This window comes from Suncus etruscus, chromosome 10 (assembly GCF_024139225.1).
Source record: "Suncus etruscus isolate mSunEtr1 chromosome 10, mSunEtr1.pri.cur, whole genome shotgun sequence".
Lineage (NCBI taxonomy): Eukaryota > Metazoa > Chordata > Mammalia > Eulipotyphla > Soricidae > Suncus > Suncus etruscus.
The window spans coordinates 8895722-8917251 of NC_064857.1; the positions used below are offsets into that span (position 1 = coordinate 8895722).

General features: G+C 37.5%; 2 protein-coding genes across 2 annotated transcripts in view; one reads left to right on the forward strand and one right to left on the reverse strand.

Annotated features, from left to right (window-relative positions):
- Nucleotides 1-4830, forward strand: part of CALB1 (calbindin 1) — a 28584-nt gene extending 23754 nt beyond the window's left edge. Inside the window, exons 7-11 of the mRNA XM_049782129.1 lie at nucleotides 965-1020; nucleotides 1105-1144; nucleotides 1275-1328; nucleotides 2581-2652; nucleotides 3168-4830. Coding sequence (XP_049638086.1) covers nucleotides 965-1020; nucleotides 1105-1144; nucleotides 1275-1328; nucleotides 2581-2652; nucleotides 3168-3281 — 336 coding nt within the window. The 3' untranslated portion in view covers nucleotides 3282-4830. The remainder of the gene's footprint in view (nucleotides 1-964; nucleotides 1021-1104; nucleotides 1145-1274; nucleotides 1329-2580; nucleotides 2653-3167) is intronic.
- A 6353-nt stretch (nucleotides 4831-11183) lies between these two features.
- The window catches only part of DECR1 (2,4-dienoyl-CoA reductase 1), a 54173-nt gene continuing 43826 nt past the window's right edge, over nucleotides 11184-21530 (reverse strand). The window contains exons 6-10 of the mRNA XM_049782124.1: nucleotides 20919-21018; nucleotides 14602-14674; nucleotides 12287-12433; nucleotides 11615-11677; nucleotides 11184-11318 (exon numbers count right to left, since the gene is read on the reverse strand). Coding sequence (XP_049638081.1) covers nucleotides 11259-11318; nucleotides 11615-11677; nucleotides 12287-12433; nucleotides 14602-14674; nucleotides 20919-21018 — 443 coding nt within the window. The 3' untranslated portion in view covers nucleotides 11184-11258. The remainder of the gene's footprint in view (nucleotides 11319-11614; nucleotides 11678-12286; nucleotides 12434-14601; nucleotides 14675-20918; nucleotides 21019-21530) is intronic.

The following is a 21530-nucleotide window of genomic DNA, read 5'->3' on the forward strand; positions in this document are numbered from 1 at the left end:
AACTCCTATCTGGCCCCCAAAGAAATACACATATTCCTCATATAATTTTATTACCTAAGATAAATGAGTTTTATTTGCTTTCTGATAATAAAAAAATAACGAAAAATAAATGTTGATATTTGATAAAGAATCTGGCTTAGATGATTTAATGGAGAACTAAGTCTACTAGGGAACATTTCAATGTAGTCCAAAGATGTTCTATCATTAATACTCTATCTAAATGGGGCCAGAGAGAGAGCACAGTGGTAGGGAGTTTGCCTTGCATACAGCCGACCCAAGATGGACCCAGTTTCACTCCCCAGCATCCCATACAGTCTCCTGAGCCAGGAATTATTTCTGAGTGCATTGCCAGAAGTAACCAAATTTAAAAAAAAATCAGCAAATGGAATGCTAAAAGATAATGTCCTCATTCACATGGTATTTTAGAAGATTTTCACAGCACTATAGAACGCTTAGTTACAAATATACATTCTGGTATTTGGAAAATTACCCCTCTCTTAATGAAGGAAAATAGCCTCCAAACAGTCTTTTGTTATGTATTTTAAAATTAATGTTCCTCTTGTTTTTCAAGATTTTTTGTGGCAAAAATAAAATACCTTACAGAGTTAGTTATAGTGTACAACATTTATAACAAAGAGACTGAAGCAAAGCCTAAAACACAGCCAGGCTCTACTCTTTCATATCTTGATACACATAATTTCAAGAGAATAATTTAATTGATTGATTATATTTTTTGCCTAGCTAAAATCAGCATTAGATTGTTCTACAGTGCTATAATAAACTGTGTCAATTGGTGTAAGTTATATAATTGAAATTTTGCACCAGAAGTTGAATAAATGCTAAGTTCCAGAATTTTTCTGTCTTAAAAAAAAAAAAAAAAAAGAACAGTAGCTCAAACTCTTATTTTTTCTCCTTCAGACAATTAAGTAATCTTGAGGTTATAATAATAACATTTCTCTTTCAGCTGAAATTATTTGATTCAAATAATGATGGAAAACTGGAGTTAACTGAGATGGCCAGGTGAGTATAGGAACTCTGCAAACATAATAAGATGCTTCTTGTTTAAAAATGAAATCTATTAATATAACATTTTTATCTCAAAAGGTTACTGCCAGTGCAGGAGAACTTTCTACTTAAATTTCAGGTATTTAACTTTTCTTTATCATAAATAAGTTTTTCCTTTAAATGTTAGGATGTGGGAGAATTGCCAAAGGAAATGAGTTGAAATACATTAATAAAATTTTAACCTTTGCTCTCTCTTCTCTGTCATTTAGGGAATCAAAATGTGTGCGAAAGAATTCAATAAAGCCTTTGAGCTATATGACCAGGTAAACATTCATTTTTATCTTTAATTTGATTCTTTAAAAATACTTGAGAAATGTTAAGATGAAAACACTTCAAACTCAAGCTTCCTATTAAAAGACACATAACTATTAAAATTAGCTCATTCATTCTTTTCATAGGAATGAACTATGGTATGTCTCAAATTAGACAAATCTTAATTCAAATCCCACGCTACAATTTATTTTCTGGGAGTGTTTGAACAAGTCATTAAATTTCTCTGAACTCAATCACATTTGAAGAATAGAAATACTAACATCCAACTTGCAAGGTTGAATAAAGATTAAATTTGAGGCAGGCTGGAGAGATAGTAAAACTGAAGTCTTTCATGCTACCAGCCTGGGTTCAATTCCCATCCCCACACAGGGTACCAGGAGCACCTCCAGGGATAACTGCGTATGGAGAAAGAAATAATTCCAGAGCACAGTTAGGTGTTTCTCTGTAAAAGAGATTAAACTAGATGAGAATATCACACAGCACACACCATCCCCTCTTAATGACAGATGGATGATTGGTTCAAATTCTTTATTCCATCTGATTTCTATATTTCTGCTCTGGCTGAGTTCTGCCGCCATCTGATGTGGCATCGAGGTCACACACAGTTTTTCCAGAACTTAGCATCCTCACTCATTATGAGATCTAATTTTGATGATTTTCCCATCAAGACTTTAGTAAATTGTATTTATATCACCTAGCAATATAATTTAGGGAATTGCATACAATATACAATTTAGTGAAGTGTATTTATACCAAAAATTATAGATAAAATCATGCCCAAAAGAGTTTACTTTTTTCTTCCATGGGGGAATGTTTGTTAACATACAATACAGTTTTGAAGTGTTTTCCAAAGATATGGCATTGAATGAGAATCCACTCTAATCTACTCTGTAAATCTGAAATATTTGAATTTTTTTAAACCCTGATATAGAGGTTAGAAAACATGTAAAGTGGGGCCGAAGAAGTGGCATGGAGGTAGGGCATTTGCCTTGCATGCCAAAGGACAGTGGTTCAAATCCCGGCATCCCATATGGTCCCCCGAGCCTGCCAGGATTGATTTCTGAGCGTAGACCAAGGAATAACCCCTGAGCTCTGCTGGGTATGGCCCCCCCAAAAAGGAAAAGAGAAAAGAAAGGAAAATATGCAATATATATATAATATATATATATTAGGAAGATTTCATTTTAGTTCATCCTCCATTACTATAAATAGAGTTAATCCAACAGTGTATTTTTCTCCCAGGATGGCAACGGATACATAGATGAAAATGAACTGGATGCTTTACTGAAGGATCTGTGTGAGAAAAATAAGCAGGTAATCCAACTGCCATGCCACTGAGATTTTAACAGACTTTATTGATTCATCCAGAAGCAACCAAGCATCCATTTAAAATATAAATACACTGTCAGGGGTCAGAGCAATAGTTCATTGAACAGGGCATATGCCTTGCATACAGCTAATGAGTTTAATCCCGGGCGCCCCAAGTGGTCCCCTAAGCCTGCCAGGATGGATCCCTGAGTGCAGGGCCAGGAGTAAGCACTGAAAACTTGTATGTGTGACCCCTAAATACATAAATAAAAACATGCTGTCAAAAGGTGCACAGGGGTAGTCAATTTCAATTAAACATATTTGCTATTTACCCACATCAGTATAACGGGGATAATTTAAAATATCATCTTGTGATTATTCACATTTTTATGAGAATTGAATCTGACTCTCTGCTTAATGGATTGACATTCTTAAGATTCCATGTCATATTTTATCACTTGACAATGACTCATGAACTTCCACATTTCACTGGGCTTCAACGCCTTCTATGTTCTGTACAGGAACTGGATATTAATAATATTCCAACTTATAAGAAGAGCATAATGGCTTTGTCGGATGGAGGGAAGCTGTACCGAACAGACCTTGCCCTGATTCTCTCTGCTGGGGACAACTAGAGTTGATGATTGTGACTGCTTACACTAGCGATACACTGTACCTAAAACAATAACTGTGCACTATAAAGGAGTAGGCTGTATTTTCTTTTATATCTGTAAATTTAACTGCATATAGGTAATTATCCAGGATGTGTGGTACATTCTTTTCAGCTTGTTTCTATACTGTTTGTAATGTACAGATTTTATATGATTGAAAAGGAGAATGTTTATGCTTAGACCAGTCAATTCACCCAATGAAAAAAATTAACCTAACACTATGAATTTCATAAACATTATTGGTAAGATTTCCCTAAATTTTCCTCCAGGATAAACTATTTAAAATTGTAGTCTCTGAGGTGCGAATGTACATTGGTCACTAAACAGGAGAGTTATAAAAAATAAGCCAAGGATTCTTGTTTGAGGCAATCGTAATTCTGTCCTTGACAATCTTTCTAAGTTATATTTCCAGTTGTCAGGGAGAAAGGTCTTTGGCTCCTAAAATACAACACAGTAATCAATAGTTAAATGTGACTCTATGAAATTATTCTTATGATACAAGATTTTAGTTCATTACTCAAGAACAGGCCTATTGCTTGAATCGATATTCAGCTATTATTGGTTCGAGTTGACTTGATCATAATGGAAGGCAGTGCCGAAAACTCTCAAATCTGTCTGAGTCTATATCTGTGTTTCCAACAAGCCTGCTGTCAGAATATGACCTTAATCCATTTTCTAAACTGTTTTCTTGTGATGCTGATTATTATTATTCTAGAAAACTGCTATTTTATGTAATATTCTGTGTGATCTCTAATTAAATTTAATATAACGAGTATCCTAGTGTCAAGTTGGCATACTTCCTGGATTTTCTTTTTATGTAGAATTGTTTATTTCCAGCAAGGGTACCTGCTGCCTTTGAAAATATTTTTTTCTAGCTATAACAACTCTATTTTTTACTACATAATTGAATTTTAATGTAAAACCATAGCATCCTGATTGTTCAATGTTATATCATCGATAATTTTGTGTACTCTGTGAATTCTATATTTCATATTGAGATAGTATTCAAAATAGTTCCATTTCTACCTGCAATTAGTTTCAAATAAGTTAAAATAACATGTGAAAAGAAATATTCATGCAATCATTAATCTTATTTAATAAGGGAAATCCTATACCATTCTTTGACCCATACCCAAAGCACATTTCATATATTGGTAACTAGTATAAGGTATATTGATTGCAACTGACATGCAATTGTTGGTGATTTCATATTCTTTTAATGTAAGCAGGGGGCTATGAGAGATGTCTTTTGGAAATACAAAATTACCACCAAAGAGTTGTGGTTCTGGGTCATTTTGATTATACCCATTCTATAAATTCAGCATGAACTTTTTCAAATCACAGAAACAACAACAAAAACTCTTTCCTTAAAAACTGAACATAAAAACAGTCAAAAAATTATATCAAATAATGTGAGTGGTAGATTGAGTTTGCTTTTAGTGTGAAAATGGAAGCACTGACCTTAGGCTGAATTTAACTACTAAGAATAAATAAAGAGGAAAATAACTCTAAATTCTTGTATTATTTTTTTGTCTTCATCAAAAAACGACTTTTTGTGCCAGAGAGTATTGTGGGTAATGAGCTTTGCATGTACATGCCTTGCATGTAGCTAACTGGGTTCAATTCCCTAGCATCCCATATGATCTCCTGAGCATGTCCAGAACTGATTCCTGAATCCAGAGCCAGAAGTATCGCCCTGATGGGGCCAGAGAGATGACACAGCTGTAAGGCATTTGCCTTACATGTTACCAACCCAGGGGACCCTGTTTGATTCCCAGCACCCAATATGGGCCCCTAGACTGCTAGGGGCAATTTCTGAGTGCAGAGCCAGGAGTAATTCCTGGACACTGCCAGTGTGGCCCAAAAAACAATCAATCCATAAAAATTAATTAAAAAAAAAAGAAGTGCATGAGCACTGTCAGGTATAGTACCTCCCAGAAATATTTTTTTAAAGAAAAAGTAAACTGATTCAGAAAGATGGCTTAAAGGGCTGAAGCATATGCTTACAAGTAGGAACCCAGATTTGATCTTTGGCACCACATAGTCCTCCAAGTATTTTCTGGCTAGGATATATGTACCCACCAGAAGTGACTCTACCCACACATACCTAGGATTAAAAACTTGACAACTAGGGGCTGGAGAGATAGCACAGCAGTAGGGAGTTTACCTTGCATGTGGCCAACCTGAGACAGACTCAGGTTGGATTTCCGCCATCCCATATGGTACCCCAGCCTGCTAGGAGCAATTTCTGAGTGTAGAGCAATCTCTGAGCAATGCCAGGTGTGACCCCAAAGCCAAAAAAAAATAAATAAATAAAAGACAACTAATATCTGTAAAACACATATATTGATGACCTAAGCAATCTAATAAAATGAAAGCCTGCCTGACTTGTTCAAATATCAGATGTCTACACAGAAGTGCTGTCTCTAGCACTGAAATTAATGGAGAAATTAAAAAAATTCAAGTATTTGAACAATACCAGCTATTTCCTCACAAAATAGCTTTAGAGAAATAAAGGGGATATACAGAATTTCCCTACACTTCAGATGTAAACAAAATAGGTTTTTATTATATTGTCTTGATTTGGGGTAAAACAAGTTGGTAAAGAAAATGTAAAGAGATAGGCCACTCTAGATTGGTACATACATGGTGGTTTTCAAAAGCAAAGAAAGTAGCTTGTTAAAGTTATCTTAGGAGCGGTACAGTGATTTCATCTCTACATCCACCAGATAGAATATTTAAACTTAGATGGAGACCTTAGTGAGGTCCAATATCCCATGGAATCCAGATGATTTATAGAAATCCTTAAACCAGATTATGTTCTTGAAATAGTCTCCAGGTACAGTGAGAAAAAAAACAATTTCAAGGACAAATGAGGGATTCAAAATCTCAAATTCTTTGTGAAGCCTCATCCCCCACTCTTTCTCCCTAGGTAACTTGACCTTACCTGCAAGACCCCTGGGAGGGGTCTTGGAAAAGGTAGATAAGCCTTTGACCCAGGGGATTAAGGGCTTCTGCCCTACTGGATCTTTTTGGCTTTTGGCTCTCTGCTGCTTTTGGCTGGCGCTCTTGCGCTTCTGGTCTTTGGCCAGCATGGAGCTAAAGGGAAGATGGCTGAAAGGAATTAAGATGCAGGGTAGCTAAGAATGGCTGAATGCTTGAAAGGTTATGATATAGGCCACACACATGTGGTGAATAGGGCATGAATAAAGTTGATGCTTCCTGATGCCTGTCTCTGGATGAGTCTGATTCCGCCTTTCACCTAAACCTGGGACCTGCCGGCTGAATGGGGGTTGCGGAGCCACGTGGCCTGGGATGGCAGAGAAAGATCCCTCCATCCATCGCCATCCAGCACCATCGTTAATTATTTAATTCTACACTTTGGACTCAGCTCAAGTGCAAAACAGCATTTATGTCTTCACAATGACTTCTTCTGCCAATGTACACATTGTTTACAAAGGATTCATATCCAAAATATGGAAACCTAATTCCTCACTTAAAATTAAATATAAGTCAATTAAAAGCATGTGAGAAAGCTAAAACATTATTAAAGTATTGAAAAGGTAAAAATAACCAAAGAGCGAAATTATTAGTAATTAGAAGAAAAATTATAACAAGCAATTAACACATATTCTCAGGTCAGAGCAACAGTACAAGAGATAAAGCATTTGCTTTCTATGCAGCTGACCCGGGTACAATCCCAAGCATCCTTTATGGTCCCCGGAGCCTGCCAGGAGTAATTTCTTAGACCAAAACCAAGAGTAATCAATCCCTGAGCACTGTTGCCGGGTGTGCCTCCCCACTAAAAAATTAACAAACAAAACATACATTCTTAGAAAGAGGTCAGGGTTAGTGATATTAAATGTTAAGTACTATTGAGAATGTGACACAATGAAAATTCTTCCACACTGGTAGAAGGTTAAAATAATAAGACTTTGTGGGGCCAGAGCAGTGGCAGAGCGTCTGCCTTGTTCACCTACAGTTCGATCCCCCGGTGTCACATATGATCCCCCCATGATTTCTGAGTGCATAGCCAGGAGCAACCCCTGAACTTCACCGGGTGTGGTTCAAAAACCAAAGAATAAGAATAAGAATAAGAATAATACTTTGGAAGTCTCTCTTCACGAATCATTTCCCAATATCTAGAAAATGCAAACATGTGTACAGCTTATAACCCAACATTTTATTCTAGATTGTAGAAAACTGCCAAAGAAAGGTGTGTGTGTGTGTGTGTGTGTGTGTGTGTGTGTGTGTGTATCTTTACCAATGGCAAAGAAAAGTATTCATAGCAGCATTGCATTTGGCACAGTCTGTAACTAGAAAAACCCAAAAGGCTGCATAGCAGAATTATGAGAGAGTGAAACATTCTATAACAGTGAAGATGCAGAGATAATTTCAGTATAAATAAAACTAAAAACAGGATCAGAAAAACACACACTGTATGATTCTACTCAAATGAATCACGAACAGCTCAGCTACAAGGTGAATAATCAGACACTGGTCACTGATTATTTTAGGGAAAGAAAGGGGTACTGGGAAAAGGGGTATATGCAAGGCCCCTAGATTTCTGGTAATGTTTTGTTTCTTCCTGATGCAGCAGTTACATAAATGAATCCCATTGGGATTGTTAATAATTTTGTTTTGTTTTGTTTTTAGAAAGTAAACTTCAAATTATAAATTAAAAATTGAGCAGTGGTGCCAAAGCAATAGTATAGCAGGTAGAGTGTTTGCACAGCTTAGCCAGGCTTGATCCCTGGCATCCCAGATGGTCCTCCTAACATGCCAGGAGTGATCCCTAAGTGCAGAACCAGGAATAAGCCACATGCCTGATCAGGTATGGCCCCAAAAAGCAAAATTAATCAATTGAAGTGAAAAATAAAAATATGAGCAGGACCACAACGGCTGAATAGGTGAATAGAGTGAATCTGGCCTTCTACAATCACAGCAAGTCTATAACCAAACTTGTATTAATCTACATAGAAACCAACCTGACAATATTAGAAACAAAGCTTTCACATAAAGAAGCAAAGTATCTATGGGGCCGGAGAGAGAGCACAGCGGTAAGGCGTTTGCCTTGCATGCAGAAGGATGGTGGCTCGAATCCCGGCATCCCATTTCGTCCCCTGAACCTGCCAGGAGCGATTTCTGAGTAGAAAGCCAGGAGTAACTCCTGAGCGCTGCCAGTTGTGACCAAAAAAAAAAAAAGAAGAAGAAGAAGAAGAAGAAGCAAAGTATCCAACATTGCTGAAAGACAGGGAAGCCCTTACCAATAAAGAAACCTTTCTGGGAGAAAACAAGTTACAGTTAGGAAGACATTTTTAGGATGCATAAATTTACCCTAAAGTTTGGGTAATAAAATTTGCTCATATAGGTACAAGCAATGGGGATGAGGATGATGGGAGTTTGTGCTGGACTCTCGCCACCAAATCCTAACACCCAATACTTCCAACACTAAAATGAAAATAAGGAAATGATAAACAGGATTTAGAGTTGCTAACTATTGCCATCTTGGTAAGGGTTTGTGATCTTCCCGAGTGGATGAAACCATTGTTGGATCTTCCAAGTTTCATAGTAAAAGATCTTGAGGATAAATCCCTAAGAGTTACACCCACACTTAGCAAAAATAAGGGAAATACAAAAAATAATGAGATATCACCTCTTGCAGTAATAATGACAAATATCAAAAATACTGGGAACACATGCCAGACTTGGTATAGATCCACGTTCAATCCCCAGATCTCATATGGTCCCCTGGGCCTGATAGGAGCAATTTCTGAGCAGATCCAGGAGTAATCCGTGAACACTGTTGGGTGTGGCCCAAAAAACAAACAAACAAAAAATATTGAAAACGATCAGAGTTGGTAAGTATGTGGTGAAAAAGGAAACCTCTTTCACTTTGGTGATGACGTCAAATGGTTCAGCCTCTGTGGAAAATCAGTATGGACACTTTTTAGAAAACCAAGACTAGACTGATGTTGGAAAGATAGAACACTAGGGCACTTTCCTTGCATGCAGCAGACTGGTAGTCCATTGAGTCCCTGAGCTCCACCAAGCATAAACCCTGAGCACCGTCAGGTATGCCCCCGCAAATTTTTATTTTTTATTTTTTTGGTTTTGGGGCCACATCCAGTGACACTCAGGGGTTACTCCTGGCTCTGCTCTCAGATTCCGGGACCTTATGGGATGCCAGAGGATCAAATTGCGGTCTGTCCTAGGCTAGGGCCAGCAAGGTAGATGCCTAACCACTTGCACCACCACTCCGGCCCCCCAAAACTATTTTTAAAAAACAAAAAAATTAGGTAGGAATAGTTTCCACATGACCCTTATTCCTCTTCTAGGCATCTATTCCAAGAACATGAGCACAGAGGACTGGATATTTGCCTTGCTACAACTAATCTGGGTTCAATCTCTGGTGTCCCACATGGCCCCCTGCACCTGCCAGGAAAGATTCTGAGCCCAGAGCCAGGAGTAACCACTAGGCACTGTCAGATGTGGCCCTAAAACCAAAAAGTAAAATAAAAACAGAAAAGATATAAGTACAGCTATATTCATTGCAGAATCAGTACAATAGCAAGTATATAAAAATAATCCAAGTAGGGCCAGAGTGGTGGCACAAGCAGTAGGGCATTTGTCTTGCATGTGCTGAACTAGGACAGACTGTGGTTAGCTCCCCCAGCATCCCATATGGTCCCCCATGCCAGGAACCATTTCTGAGCTCATAGCCAGAAACCTGAGCGTCACCGGGTGTGGGCCAAAAACCAAAAAAAAAAAAATAAAATCCAAATAAACAACTAGAGATGATTGAATAAATAAATTGTGGTATCTATATATAGTGGAATATTATGACGCCATAAGACAAAAACCATACACTTTACTGTAACTTAGATGGAACTGGAGGGCATCATTTAAGGCAGGGGTCCTCAAACTTTTTAAACAAGGGGCCAGTTCACTGTCCTTCAGACTGTTGGAGGGCCAGATTATAGTAAAAACAAAAATTATGAACAAATTTCTATGCACACTGCATATATCTTATTTAGAAGTGAAGAAACAAAATGAGAATAAATACAATATGTGGCCCGTGGGCCGTAGTTTGAGGACCATTGATTTAAGGTGTCTGAGATAGAAGGATAAATAAAACATGATTTTACTCATCTGTGGGATACAAAGAAAAAGGTAACAGAATAATCAGTAACCAATGAGGGCAACCACCATGCCCAGGATTACAAAACTGAAAATGCCAAGTAAGAGTAGTAAGGTAGAGGAGTGATGAGATAAACATGATGACATAGTACATTGGTCCATGACAGGGTCTTGGACAGTTTGATAGGGAAAATATGACAAAACTGTGTATCAAAAGAACCCTCATAATAGTTAACACTATTATAAACATGTAATCCAACCTATATGAAATGTTTTAAAAAATAATTTGGCCAAAGGGATACAGTATTGGGAGGAGCCTGTGAGACAGGGGTGGAGAATAATGATACTGATGAAGAATATGGAATTGGAAAATAGTAGTATTAACAGTATTGTTGTGAATGACAGTGCCTAAAAATAATCAAAAAGTAAAACCAAAATTCTTATGAAGAGAGAGATCACATTTCAAGTTATATTTTAAGGAAGTGCAACTTAAGTAAGACTCTATTAGGTGTAGGGGCCGGAGCAATGGCACAGTGGGTAGGCAGTTTATCTTGCATGCAGCCAATGTGGATTTATTCCCTAGTATCGCACATGGTTCCCAAAGCCTACTAGGAGTAATTTCTGAGAGCAGAGCCAGGAGTAACCCCTGAGCACTACTGAGTGTGGCAAAACAAACAAACAAACAAATAAAACCATCTAAACTAAAAATCAAACTCAGGGAAGATGTGTTAATTAGCCATTTATTAAACTTGAATATAGTCAAATGATTCTTTCCACTATGTGTAAGAAAGTCACAGTCTCTTAGGAACCTTTTGTTTTCCGGATGAGGCCCTCTATTACATCCCACTGCTCATTGGTGACCTAAAAAAAAAAAAAAAAAAAAAAAAAAGATCCATTTAATATGCTTCCTACGTGTCTTTAAATCTGAGTATCCCAGCTGCTAAAGCAATATAAAACAGGGGCCAGAGAGATAGCATGGAGGTAGGGCATTTGCCTTGCATGCAGAAGGGTGATGGTTTGAATCCCCACATCCCATATGGTCCCCCAAGGCTGCCAGGAGTGATTTCTGAGCGTAGAGCTAGGAGGAACCCCTGAGCACAGCTGGGCGTGACCCAAAAGCAAAAAAAAATATTATATGAAACATAAAATGGTATTACCTTTCCCAAACTGTTGAATTCTCCTGCAATAAATACTTCCTCTCCGCCATCAAATCTAATGACCTGAAAAAAGAATTAAAGGGAAGCTGTGGGCCCGGAGAGATAGCACAGCGGCGTTTGCCTTGCAAGCAGCCGATCCAGGACCAAACGTTGTTGGTTCGAATCCCGGTGTCCCATAGGGTCCCCTGTGCCTGCCAGGAGCTATTTCTGAGCAGACAGCCAGGAGTAGCCCCTGAGCACCGCCGGGTGTGGCCCAAAAACAAAAAAAAAAAAAAAAAAAAAAAAGGATGATTTTCTCACCATGATTGGTTAAAAATCTCTTTTCGTATTTTGCACTTTCATGAAAGGTGCAAATTTTAAGAACAACTTTGATGATTAATTCAAATAGGTTTCTCTGTTTAAAATTCTATTCTCATTAACACCACAGTTTCAAATTCTACCCAGATAAGTGAGGGCAACCAGGACAATTTTAATTTAATAAATCTCACTTATCAGTGAATAAATATTATGAATTAAAGCATACATGTTATGTTTTAATCTTCTTTACAGGCAAATAGATGTTTTAAATTGTATTTAAATCGCATTTACACTCAATATTTTCAAGGTTTGTTTCACATACAGCTCCCTTGCCCTAATCCATATTTCAAAAGTCAAGAGAAACACCATGCTTACTGCTCCATTAATCCAAGAAGCATAATCACTACAAAGGAAAGCGGCAAGATTTGCAAGTTCTTCCACAGTTCCTAGTCGACCACAGGGAATTCTATGGATCATTTCTTTCTCAAATGCTCCAGTTGGGTCAAGACGGCTAAAAGCACCCTGAAACATGAGACAATAACCAGGCTGTATTTTACCCCAAGGCATTAAAGAAACAAGTTTATAGACGGTTTATAGTTTAGGCTTTGTAAGCAAAATAATTTTGTCAAATCTTTCTACTATGCTATAGCTCCTTTTGCCCAATATCAGCTTTTTTACACATCACTCTAAAATTCAACTCAGAATAAATTGCTAAAGCATCTCTTAAAGAAAAAAAAATCAGTTACATTCCCAGGATTTAAAAAATTACTAAAACAAATTCACTTGAAGTTGGAACTTTTAAAAGTAAGATCAAAAGAATAGAATAAAACTATTCATTAAAGCAAATCTAACAAAAATCCAAAAGCTGTGGTATAAAATATCCCAGAAGATGAAGACATTAAAATCAACATTATCCAAAAAATAATATTGCTACATTCCTCTCCATTTCCTTATTCCTTATGTTGGTGAATGACAAAAATCTTTTTTACCATAAACAATGGAATATTATACAGCCATCAAGAGAGATGAAGTCATGAAATTTTCCTATACATGGATATACATGGAATCTATTATGCTGCATGAAAGAAGTCAGAGAGAGAAAGAGAAAGACACAGAATGGTCTCACTCATCTATGGGTTTTAAGAAAAGTGAAAGGCATTCTTGCAATAATTTTCAGAGACAAAAGAGAGGAGGGTTGGAAGTTACAGCTCACTTCATGAAGCTCACCACAAAGAATGATGAGTTTAGTTAGAGAAATAACTACATTGAGGATTATCCTAACAATATGAATGAATGAGGGAAGTAGAAAGTCTGTCTCAAGTACAGGGTGGGGTGGGGAGGAGGGAGATTTGGGACATTGGTGTTGGGAATGTTACACTGGTGATGGGGGTGTTCCTTACATGACTGAAACACAACCACAATCATGTTTGTAATCAAGGTGTTTAAATAAAATATTGTTTAAAAATGATACAAGTACATGGAATATTTTTAAGGGATGATCTTTTGATATGTACTATCAGGACTTGAGTAATTTCTTCCTTTATTGCTCAAGAATTTTTTGGCTGAAATTCAATTATGAACAACTTTGTAATTGTGAGAAAAACCCCAACTGTATTGTGAACAACCTTGTAATCACAGTATTTAAATAATTAATTAAAAAATCTTTTTACCAAGATGCTCTCGTCTATATGTGGTGTAGAGTATTCTCTATGGACAAGAGTATGCAATATTTGAAAACGTTTGTTGGGACCTGAGTTCTGAACAAAGAGAGACGCCATTTTGTAAAGGCCACATGGCAGCGGCTTCTCAGTTTCTGAGCAGGGAGAGATGCCATTTTGTAAGGATCCCATATTGTAAGCCACATACTAGGTCTTCACAAGCCTATTTCCATAAACACTGCCCCAAGCTTACTGGCCATTCCAGGTAGCCTATCAGGGAAGGACAAGGGAGCAATAGGAAGGTACCTCTGGATAATAGCCATTTTAAGGATTATCAGAAAGCTGGAACCTTCCTATATCCTTTCCCTATATAATCTTCCTCATCATCTTTGGCGGGGCTCATCTCCGTCAGAGAATGGCTCTGGCTGATGAGTGTGGGGGCCTTGTTGGCAGACGAAATAAAATATTAAACTTTATTCCAGTTGTGTGGTCTCGTCCTTCTACTCTGGACACAGTTGGTCTTGGAGTATGAGGAGGAGGACAGAAAAGGAAAGAAAATGAGTAAGGAAGAAAGGGTAGACAGGAAGCAATGGGCTCAAGGAGACTTGAGGACAGGGGTGGTGTACAGGAGTGACAGAGATAAAAACCCAAACTACAAAATCAATACCACTGAAAACAAGAGATTCAAACTTCAATAATACAATTTAAAAATGTGTCTATTAAGGTGGCAGGCTAGAGATAGGCAGGCAGGAGCTGTGGTTGAGTGAGGGTTGGGACATGGGAACTTTTAGGTACAGGGAAGAAGACACTGGTGGTGAGTTTGGTGCTGGAGCATAATATGTCTAAAATGCAACTATGAATAACTTTGTAAATTATGAGGTTTTAATAAAAATTTTTAAAATAAAAACTTTTCTATCAACAGGGCCTCAAACTCAGGAACCCTTAAAATGTCCTAAATATAACAATCAATATTAAATAGATCGTCATTGCTGATTTATTGAACACTGTGATAGAAAGCAAACTCCATCTTACTTTTGTTTTTATAGGTCCTGGTTGAATCACATTGAATCGCATTCCATATTTACCCCATTCAGCAGCAAGAGACCTAAAAATAAAACGTAGATTCTACAGTGAAAGATTTGTAATCCACTTTGGTCAAAACAAAAATTATTACTATAATAATAAAAAACAATAAAAGACTGAATTGAAGGTTAAAATAATAATAACCGGGAGTCACTGCAGACCAACAGTATACCAGAGACTACTACTATCCCAAGTGGTAGTTGGGATTCTATTATAATTCTATTATTTTATTATAATTCTCTACATTACAGAAAGGGGAACTGAGTCATAGAGAGGTCATATCATTTGCTCTAGGTCACCGAGTTGGAGTTATTTACAAGTATCTAGCTCGTTGTTTGTGCTCTTAATCACTTGGCAGAACTATCTACCATTTACATTTTAATGTCTTTAATCATAATAGTATTGTGCCTACCACTTAGATTTTGGAGCCAAATCCAACATCAATATACATTTTTAGAATAAATGTCAGTACTTGACATAAAAAAAGGTGAGAGACCCAAGTATCTCCTCACTATTTTCTGGAGGTCTGTGCTGCCTTTACAAAATTCAGTAGACCTTATTTATAGCACATTATATTACAATGCCTAAAACATCACAAGTACTTTAATGATGGGTTATATATGTGAAGACATATATTTAGAGACATATTCTTATTAAACTAGGCTTTAATACAATTGCTGGATCGAGCTCAAAAGGAAATAAGACTCTAACAAAATCTTGAAGCAATATATAACACTAACAGCAAACATAAAATCTTGAAACAACTTGGTTTAAATGCCTACACGATTGATCATTTGACTTTCCTCTAAATTTATTTTACAAATTTATATTTGTATTATAGTTGTGTTCTACATTCTGATTCCAAAAATGACTTATGGTAACTTAAAAGAACACCTACCATACAAATGAGGAAGATAAAATTATTTTCAAGAAAGTAAAAAAAAATGAGAAAGGGTAAAGAAATGATGCTAACACCTGGATGTCTTATATTCCATATTGTTACACTAGGTAGGCCACATATTTCTCCCTATTCTTTCCATTAAACAAAAAAACACTAAGCCTGGTCAACTTTAATATTCACGGTTTCCATTAGGATAAGCAAATTATATACATGACTTCTGATATAAAAATTAGGTAAGTATGTATTCCTAGAAAATATATGAAAGGAAAAGTATATAATGCAATATTGCCCTTCAATACAGTCTTTTTGCAAGAGCTACAAAGAAACCTTCGTGAAAGTTTAAGAGACTCATAATAGTATCTTTTTTTTGCTTGTTTTTTGGTTTTTGGGACACACCCGGTGACACTCAAGTGGTTACTCATGGCTCCGCACTCTGAGCCATGGGTTGGGGGACCATAGGGGATGCCAGGTATCGGATATTGAACTGAAGTCCTTCCTGAGCCAACAGTGTCCAAGGCAAGCGCCCTAGCACTGTGCCATCACTCCAGCCCCATCATAATAGTATCTTAATTCACATTATGTAATAGCATCAAGGGTTTGGGTCTTTTTATGTCTGAAACACAACTACAAACATGTTTGTAATCCTGGTGCATAATAAAGATATTATTCCAAGGTAAATTCATTAACGCCAATACTAGGAGAGAGATTACATGTGTTCTGAGTGTAGATTACTCATTTAGCTTAATCCATAGGTGAGTTTTGGATAAACTCCTCTTTTGGGAAAACTATACTTAAAAACTATTTCCTTTCGCTACAGTTCATGTCCATAGCCAGCTCAAATATGTACATGCGAGGCATCACTTCCAGGTTGCTGGGAAAGTAGTCACTTTAAGTCCACACAGAATTACTGAGCTGAGCAGTTTATTACATCCTAAAAAAAGAAAACAAACAAACAAACAAAATGTAACTATCTATTAAGGAAACTAGCCTAGAGGAAAATCCTTCCTCTCTGCTATAAAGTATATCTGGTGAATTTGTTTTTGAGGCTCATGAAAGTGGCTTATATTTTAAAGAAAAATTGTAAAATAATAAAACATTCAGATCATCAACTCTCTCTAACATCAAGATGCTAAGCAAGGGGCTGGAGTAAAGGGGGTAAGATTCTTGCCTTGCATGTGACTGACCTGGGTTCAATCCCTGGCACCACATAAGGTCCTCTGAGCTATGCAAGGAATGAGCCCTAAGTATAGACGCATGAACAAGCCCTGAGCTAGCAAAGAAGCAAAGAAACACACAAAACAAATCAACAAAATAAATAAACAAGAGGTTAAGCGAAATAAATGTAACATAGGTTGCTATTATTGTTGTTCAACCTGCATGTGAATTGTGAATTGAGTATGTATGTCAATGCTATACATGTCATTTTTTTTTCTCAAATAAAGAAAAACAGAATTCCCCCTTGAACACTTCTCCTTTCAAGAGAGGTCTGTTGGGGATTAGCTCAGTGGTAAAGCACCTCCCTTATAGGCTGGTAATCATGAGGAATGTTCCTGGTACCAGCCACCATGTCAACTGCTATGGTGAATCTTCAGCATGGAACCTAAAGTGTTCAACTACTAATGAACATCACACTAAATGAGCAAGTACCACAGCAAGTGTACAGTCCTTGGTCATCCTATGACCATCCATGACTATAAAAGGCTTGAGTGGAGCAATAGCCCTGTTTTGTTTTCTAAGGCTGAGTCTTTATACTGAGAATGACATAATGTGAGTCTTACCTGCTCAAAGGAAAAACTGTGAAACCTGAGTGATTGTAAAGCAGCTAGGGTGTTTGTCTTATACACAGCCAACCAGAGTTTGATCCCCAGCATCCCATTTGGTCCCTTGAGTAATTACTCAGGAGTAATTCCTGAGTACTGAGTAAGTGTAAGTCTTATAAAGTATAAAAAAAATTGCTTATAGAACTCAATACAATAGCTAAGACCTGGAATCAACCTAGATGTCCAACAATAGATGAATGGGTCATGAAGATGTGGTACATATATACAATGGAATAGTACATAGTTGCAAAGAATGATGCAATTTGCAGCAAGGTGGATGGAACTAGAAGATACTGCTAAATGAAGTAAGCCAGAAGAAGGAGGATAAATACAGAATGACTTTGCTTATATGAGGCAGTTAGAATAATTGCATGAAGAAATGCAATGGTCTAAATGGGAGTTGTCTTGAATATCCTTGGCCCCAGAGTATAGAAAGAAGAATGAAAGAAACTGAGTGGAGGAGAGAAACACAATTATGAAAAGATGGGGGCCAAAGGCCAGGCACAGTCTCAGGTGCATTGATGAAGATTAAAAAAAATAAAGAAAAGAAAAGAACTAAATATCCAAGATAACGTCAACAACAATGGAATCAAGAGACACAAACTCTAACAATCTAAACTTTAATAAGCCTAATATACTGGCAGATTAGGGGGCAAAAGGTGGTGTTTGGAATATACTCTGGGAACATGGTGGAGAGAGATTGACACTGGTGGTGGGATTGGCCCTGGCACTTGCCTTGCATACAGATGACCCAGTTTGACTCCCAATACTGCATTTGGTGCCACAAAGACCACCAGAACTCCAGAACATAGTCAGTTGTGTTCTCAAATCTCCAACCCCAAATTAGTAATAAAAAGGAAGAGTAACGGAGCCAGAGAGAGTACAACAGGTAAAGCACTTGCACTGTAAACAGCAATTCCTGGCTGGATCCCTACTATCCCATATGGATAGTAAATATCACCATATCACCACCTGAAATGATTCTTTTTTTTTTTTTTTGGTTTTTCAGGCCACACCCGTTTGATGCTCAGGGGTTACTCCTGGCTAAGTGCTCAGAAATTGCCCCTGGCTTGGGGGGACCATATGGGATGCCAGAAGATCGAACCATGGTCCTTCCTTGGCTAGCGCTTACAAGGCAAACACCTTACCTCTAGCGCCACCTCACCAGCCCCCTGGAATGATTCTTGAGTACAGAACTAGAAATAACACATAAGCACTTTCAGGTGTGGCCTAAACACCAAACAAACAAACAAACAAACAGAAAAAAAACTGGAGCAGTACTACAGTGAAATATACAAAACAGTGATATCCAAAATGCAAGCCTAGTCCTTAAAACATAAAAAATCAAAACTTCTAGAAAGTCAAAAAGTCCCCCCAAATTACTAAGAATGGTCAATTTTATTCTATAGAAATCATTTCAGAGAAGACACTATCATAGGAGGTTTAATGTGGACAAAATATCACAACAAATTCTAACAGTACAACCCAGAAACAGGGATATGAAAATACATGGCAGAGCAGTTCAATAGAAAAAAAATTTTTGAGGGAAGGAAAAGTCCAAGGGTACTCAGGTATTACTCCCTTATAATTCTGAGTTCAAGGATCAATCTTGGTGGCTAGAAATTGAATTTTGGTCAAACATGTGCAAAGCAAATGGCCTACCCAACCCACAGGTATCCATGTAAACTTAACCTACAAAATAACTTTAAGAAACATGCTCTTAAAGACTATTATATCATGCATACAATAAGGACATTTTTTTTTTTTGGTTTTTGGGTCACACCCGGCGGTGCTCAGGGGTTACTCCTGGCTATCTGCTCAGAAATAGCTCTTGGCAGGCACGGGGGACCATATGAAACACCAGGATTCGACCCATCACCTTTGGTCCTGGATTGGCTGCTTGCAAGGCAAACGCTGCTATGCTATCTCTCCAGGCCCACAATAAGGACTTTTACATTTCTATCACATAGCACTGGTACCTAGCAAAGTGCAGGGCAAACAAAAAAGACAAAAAATATTTATTAAATAACTGAATAAAATATGAGTCAGAACACCATAGTGAGGACCAGAAAGATAGCTCAATGGTAGAGCATATGCTTTGTATGAAGGTATAACTCTATAATTCTATCCCTAATACAATATGGCCCCCTCAATTCCCACACCCAAGCACCAAGCCAGGACTAGCCATGTCCACTACAACAAGATGTGGGGGAAACAAAATGCCACACTGAGATTCTGCATTTATTCCAAAGAGGATGTAAGGATCATGAAAGCTGGAGAAGATCATAACTAGCTATCTAGTCTTAGAAAAATGACTATTAAAAATAAAAATGACTATGATAGGAATGTGAAAAAAAAGCAATGATGTCATAGAAACATTAGAAGGTATCTACAGTAATCCAGAAAAGCAACAGTGAGAAAATCTATATTACAAAAAAAACAGCAAGAAACAGGCAGGAGGTAACAATTTCAGTAACAATCACAGGCTAAGAATCTAATACAATTTAGTTTCCCAGTCCTAATAGTCATAATATTTAATGCTAATATTTAATGGCTATATATGATGATTAGAAGTGCAGATTTACAAGCTGGCAATAAGGCTCAAATGGAGGAAAATGTGCTTCGCGTATGTGAGCCCTAGGTTTTACCCCTGTCACCACAAGGCCTCCAACCAAGCTTCACCAGGTCTGTGTTGTGACACCCAGCACTGTGTTATCTAAAGGGTCAAATCTAAATGGTTTAAAGACCTTGATATCCGATCTGGAACCATAAGGTTTATAGAAGAACACATAGGTAAAACACTCCATGACACTGCAACTAAAGACATATTCAGAGAAGAAATGCCACTACTCAAACAAGTGGAAGCAGAGATAAACAAATGGGACTACATTAAACTGAGATGCTTCTTCACCTCAAAGGAAACAGTGACAAAGATACAAAGGCCACCCAAGAAATGGGAGGAAACTATTCACCCAATACCCATCAGATAAGAGGCTAACATCTAAGATTCAAGGTACTGACAACTTAACAAGAAAAAAAAATCTAATTCTATCCAAAAATGGGGATAAAAAAAAAAATGGACAGACACTTCCTCAAAGAAACACAGATGGCCAAAAGGCACATGAAAAAATGCTTCACATCACTAATCACCAGGGAGATACAAATCAAAACAACAGTGAGCTACCATCTCACTGCACAGAGACTGGCATACATCACAAAGAACAAGCCAGGAGGAATTTCTGAGCACAGAGCCAGGAGTAACCCCTGAGCATCAGGAACTGTGGCCCCAAAATCAAACTAACAAATAAAAAAACAGATTCCAATTCCTGGATGAGGGAGGTCAAGAAAGAGAAAAAGGTATGTATCCAGTGACCTTTTACATATCAAAGGAAGAAGTTTAAGGAAGGAGAAGGTTGGGGAACACTTTTGTTTGGGGATGACAGGTGGGTGTCATCCAATAGACTTGGAAGTAAGAATTTAGTTCTGTGAGTTTCCAGAGACTCTTGCTTAGCTTTCAACATCAGGATCAACATAGCGGCACTCACTTGTTCAGGGCTTCCACCCCAGCTTTAGCAGAAGCACTTGGTACAACGAAACCTGATCCAGATTCAGCGTATATAGTTGTAATAGCAAGAAAGGCTGCTCCTGAAATTTCAAAATGACATCCTCATTAGTAAAAACAGAGCTTAATCAATTCACATCAGAAATAAATAGGACTTAAGAAACTGGGATCTGAATCAAGGTTAGTTAAAAAATAGATGTATCTTATTAGTAAGCTTGCCATAAGTCAGACTGACCTAGGCTGTGCTTATTTAGAATCCTGTATTAGATGACTCAAAGCCCAAATCTTAGACATTGGGCCCTATTATCTCCTTCAAGTCATCTGGATAGGATTTTAGCTAAACACCCAATTAAATAAAAAATATATCAAAATGAAAACTAAATTTACAAAGATTTCTTTATGCCTCCAGTCAGAATGGGATATGCTCTCTTATAAAAGTAAAAGCAAACACCAAGAAAACTTTGCAGGGGCTGGAGCAGTGGCACAAGTGGTAAGGCACCTGCCTTGCCTGCGCTAGTCTAGGAAGAACCATAGTTCGATCCCCTAGCTTCCTATATGGTCCCCCAAGCCAGGAGCGATTTCTGAGCACATAGCC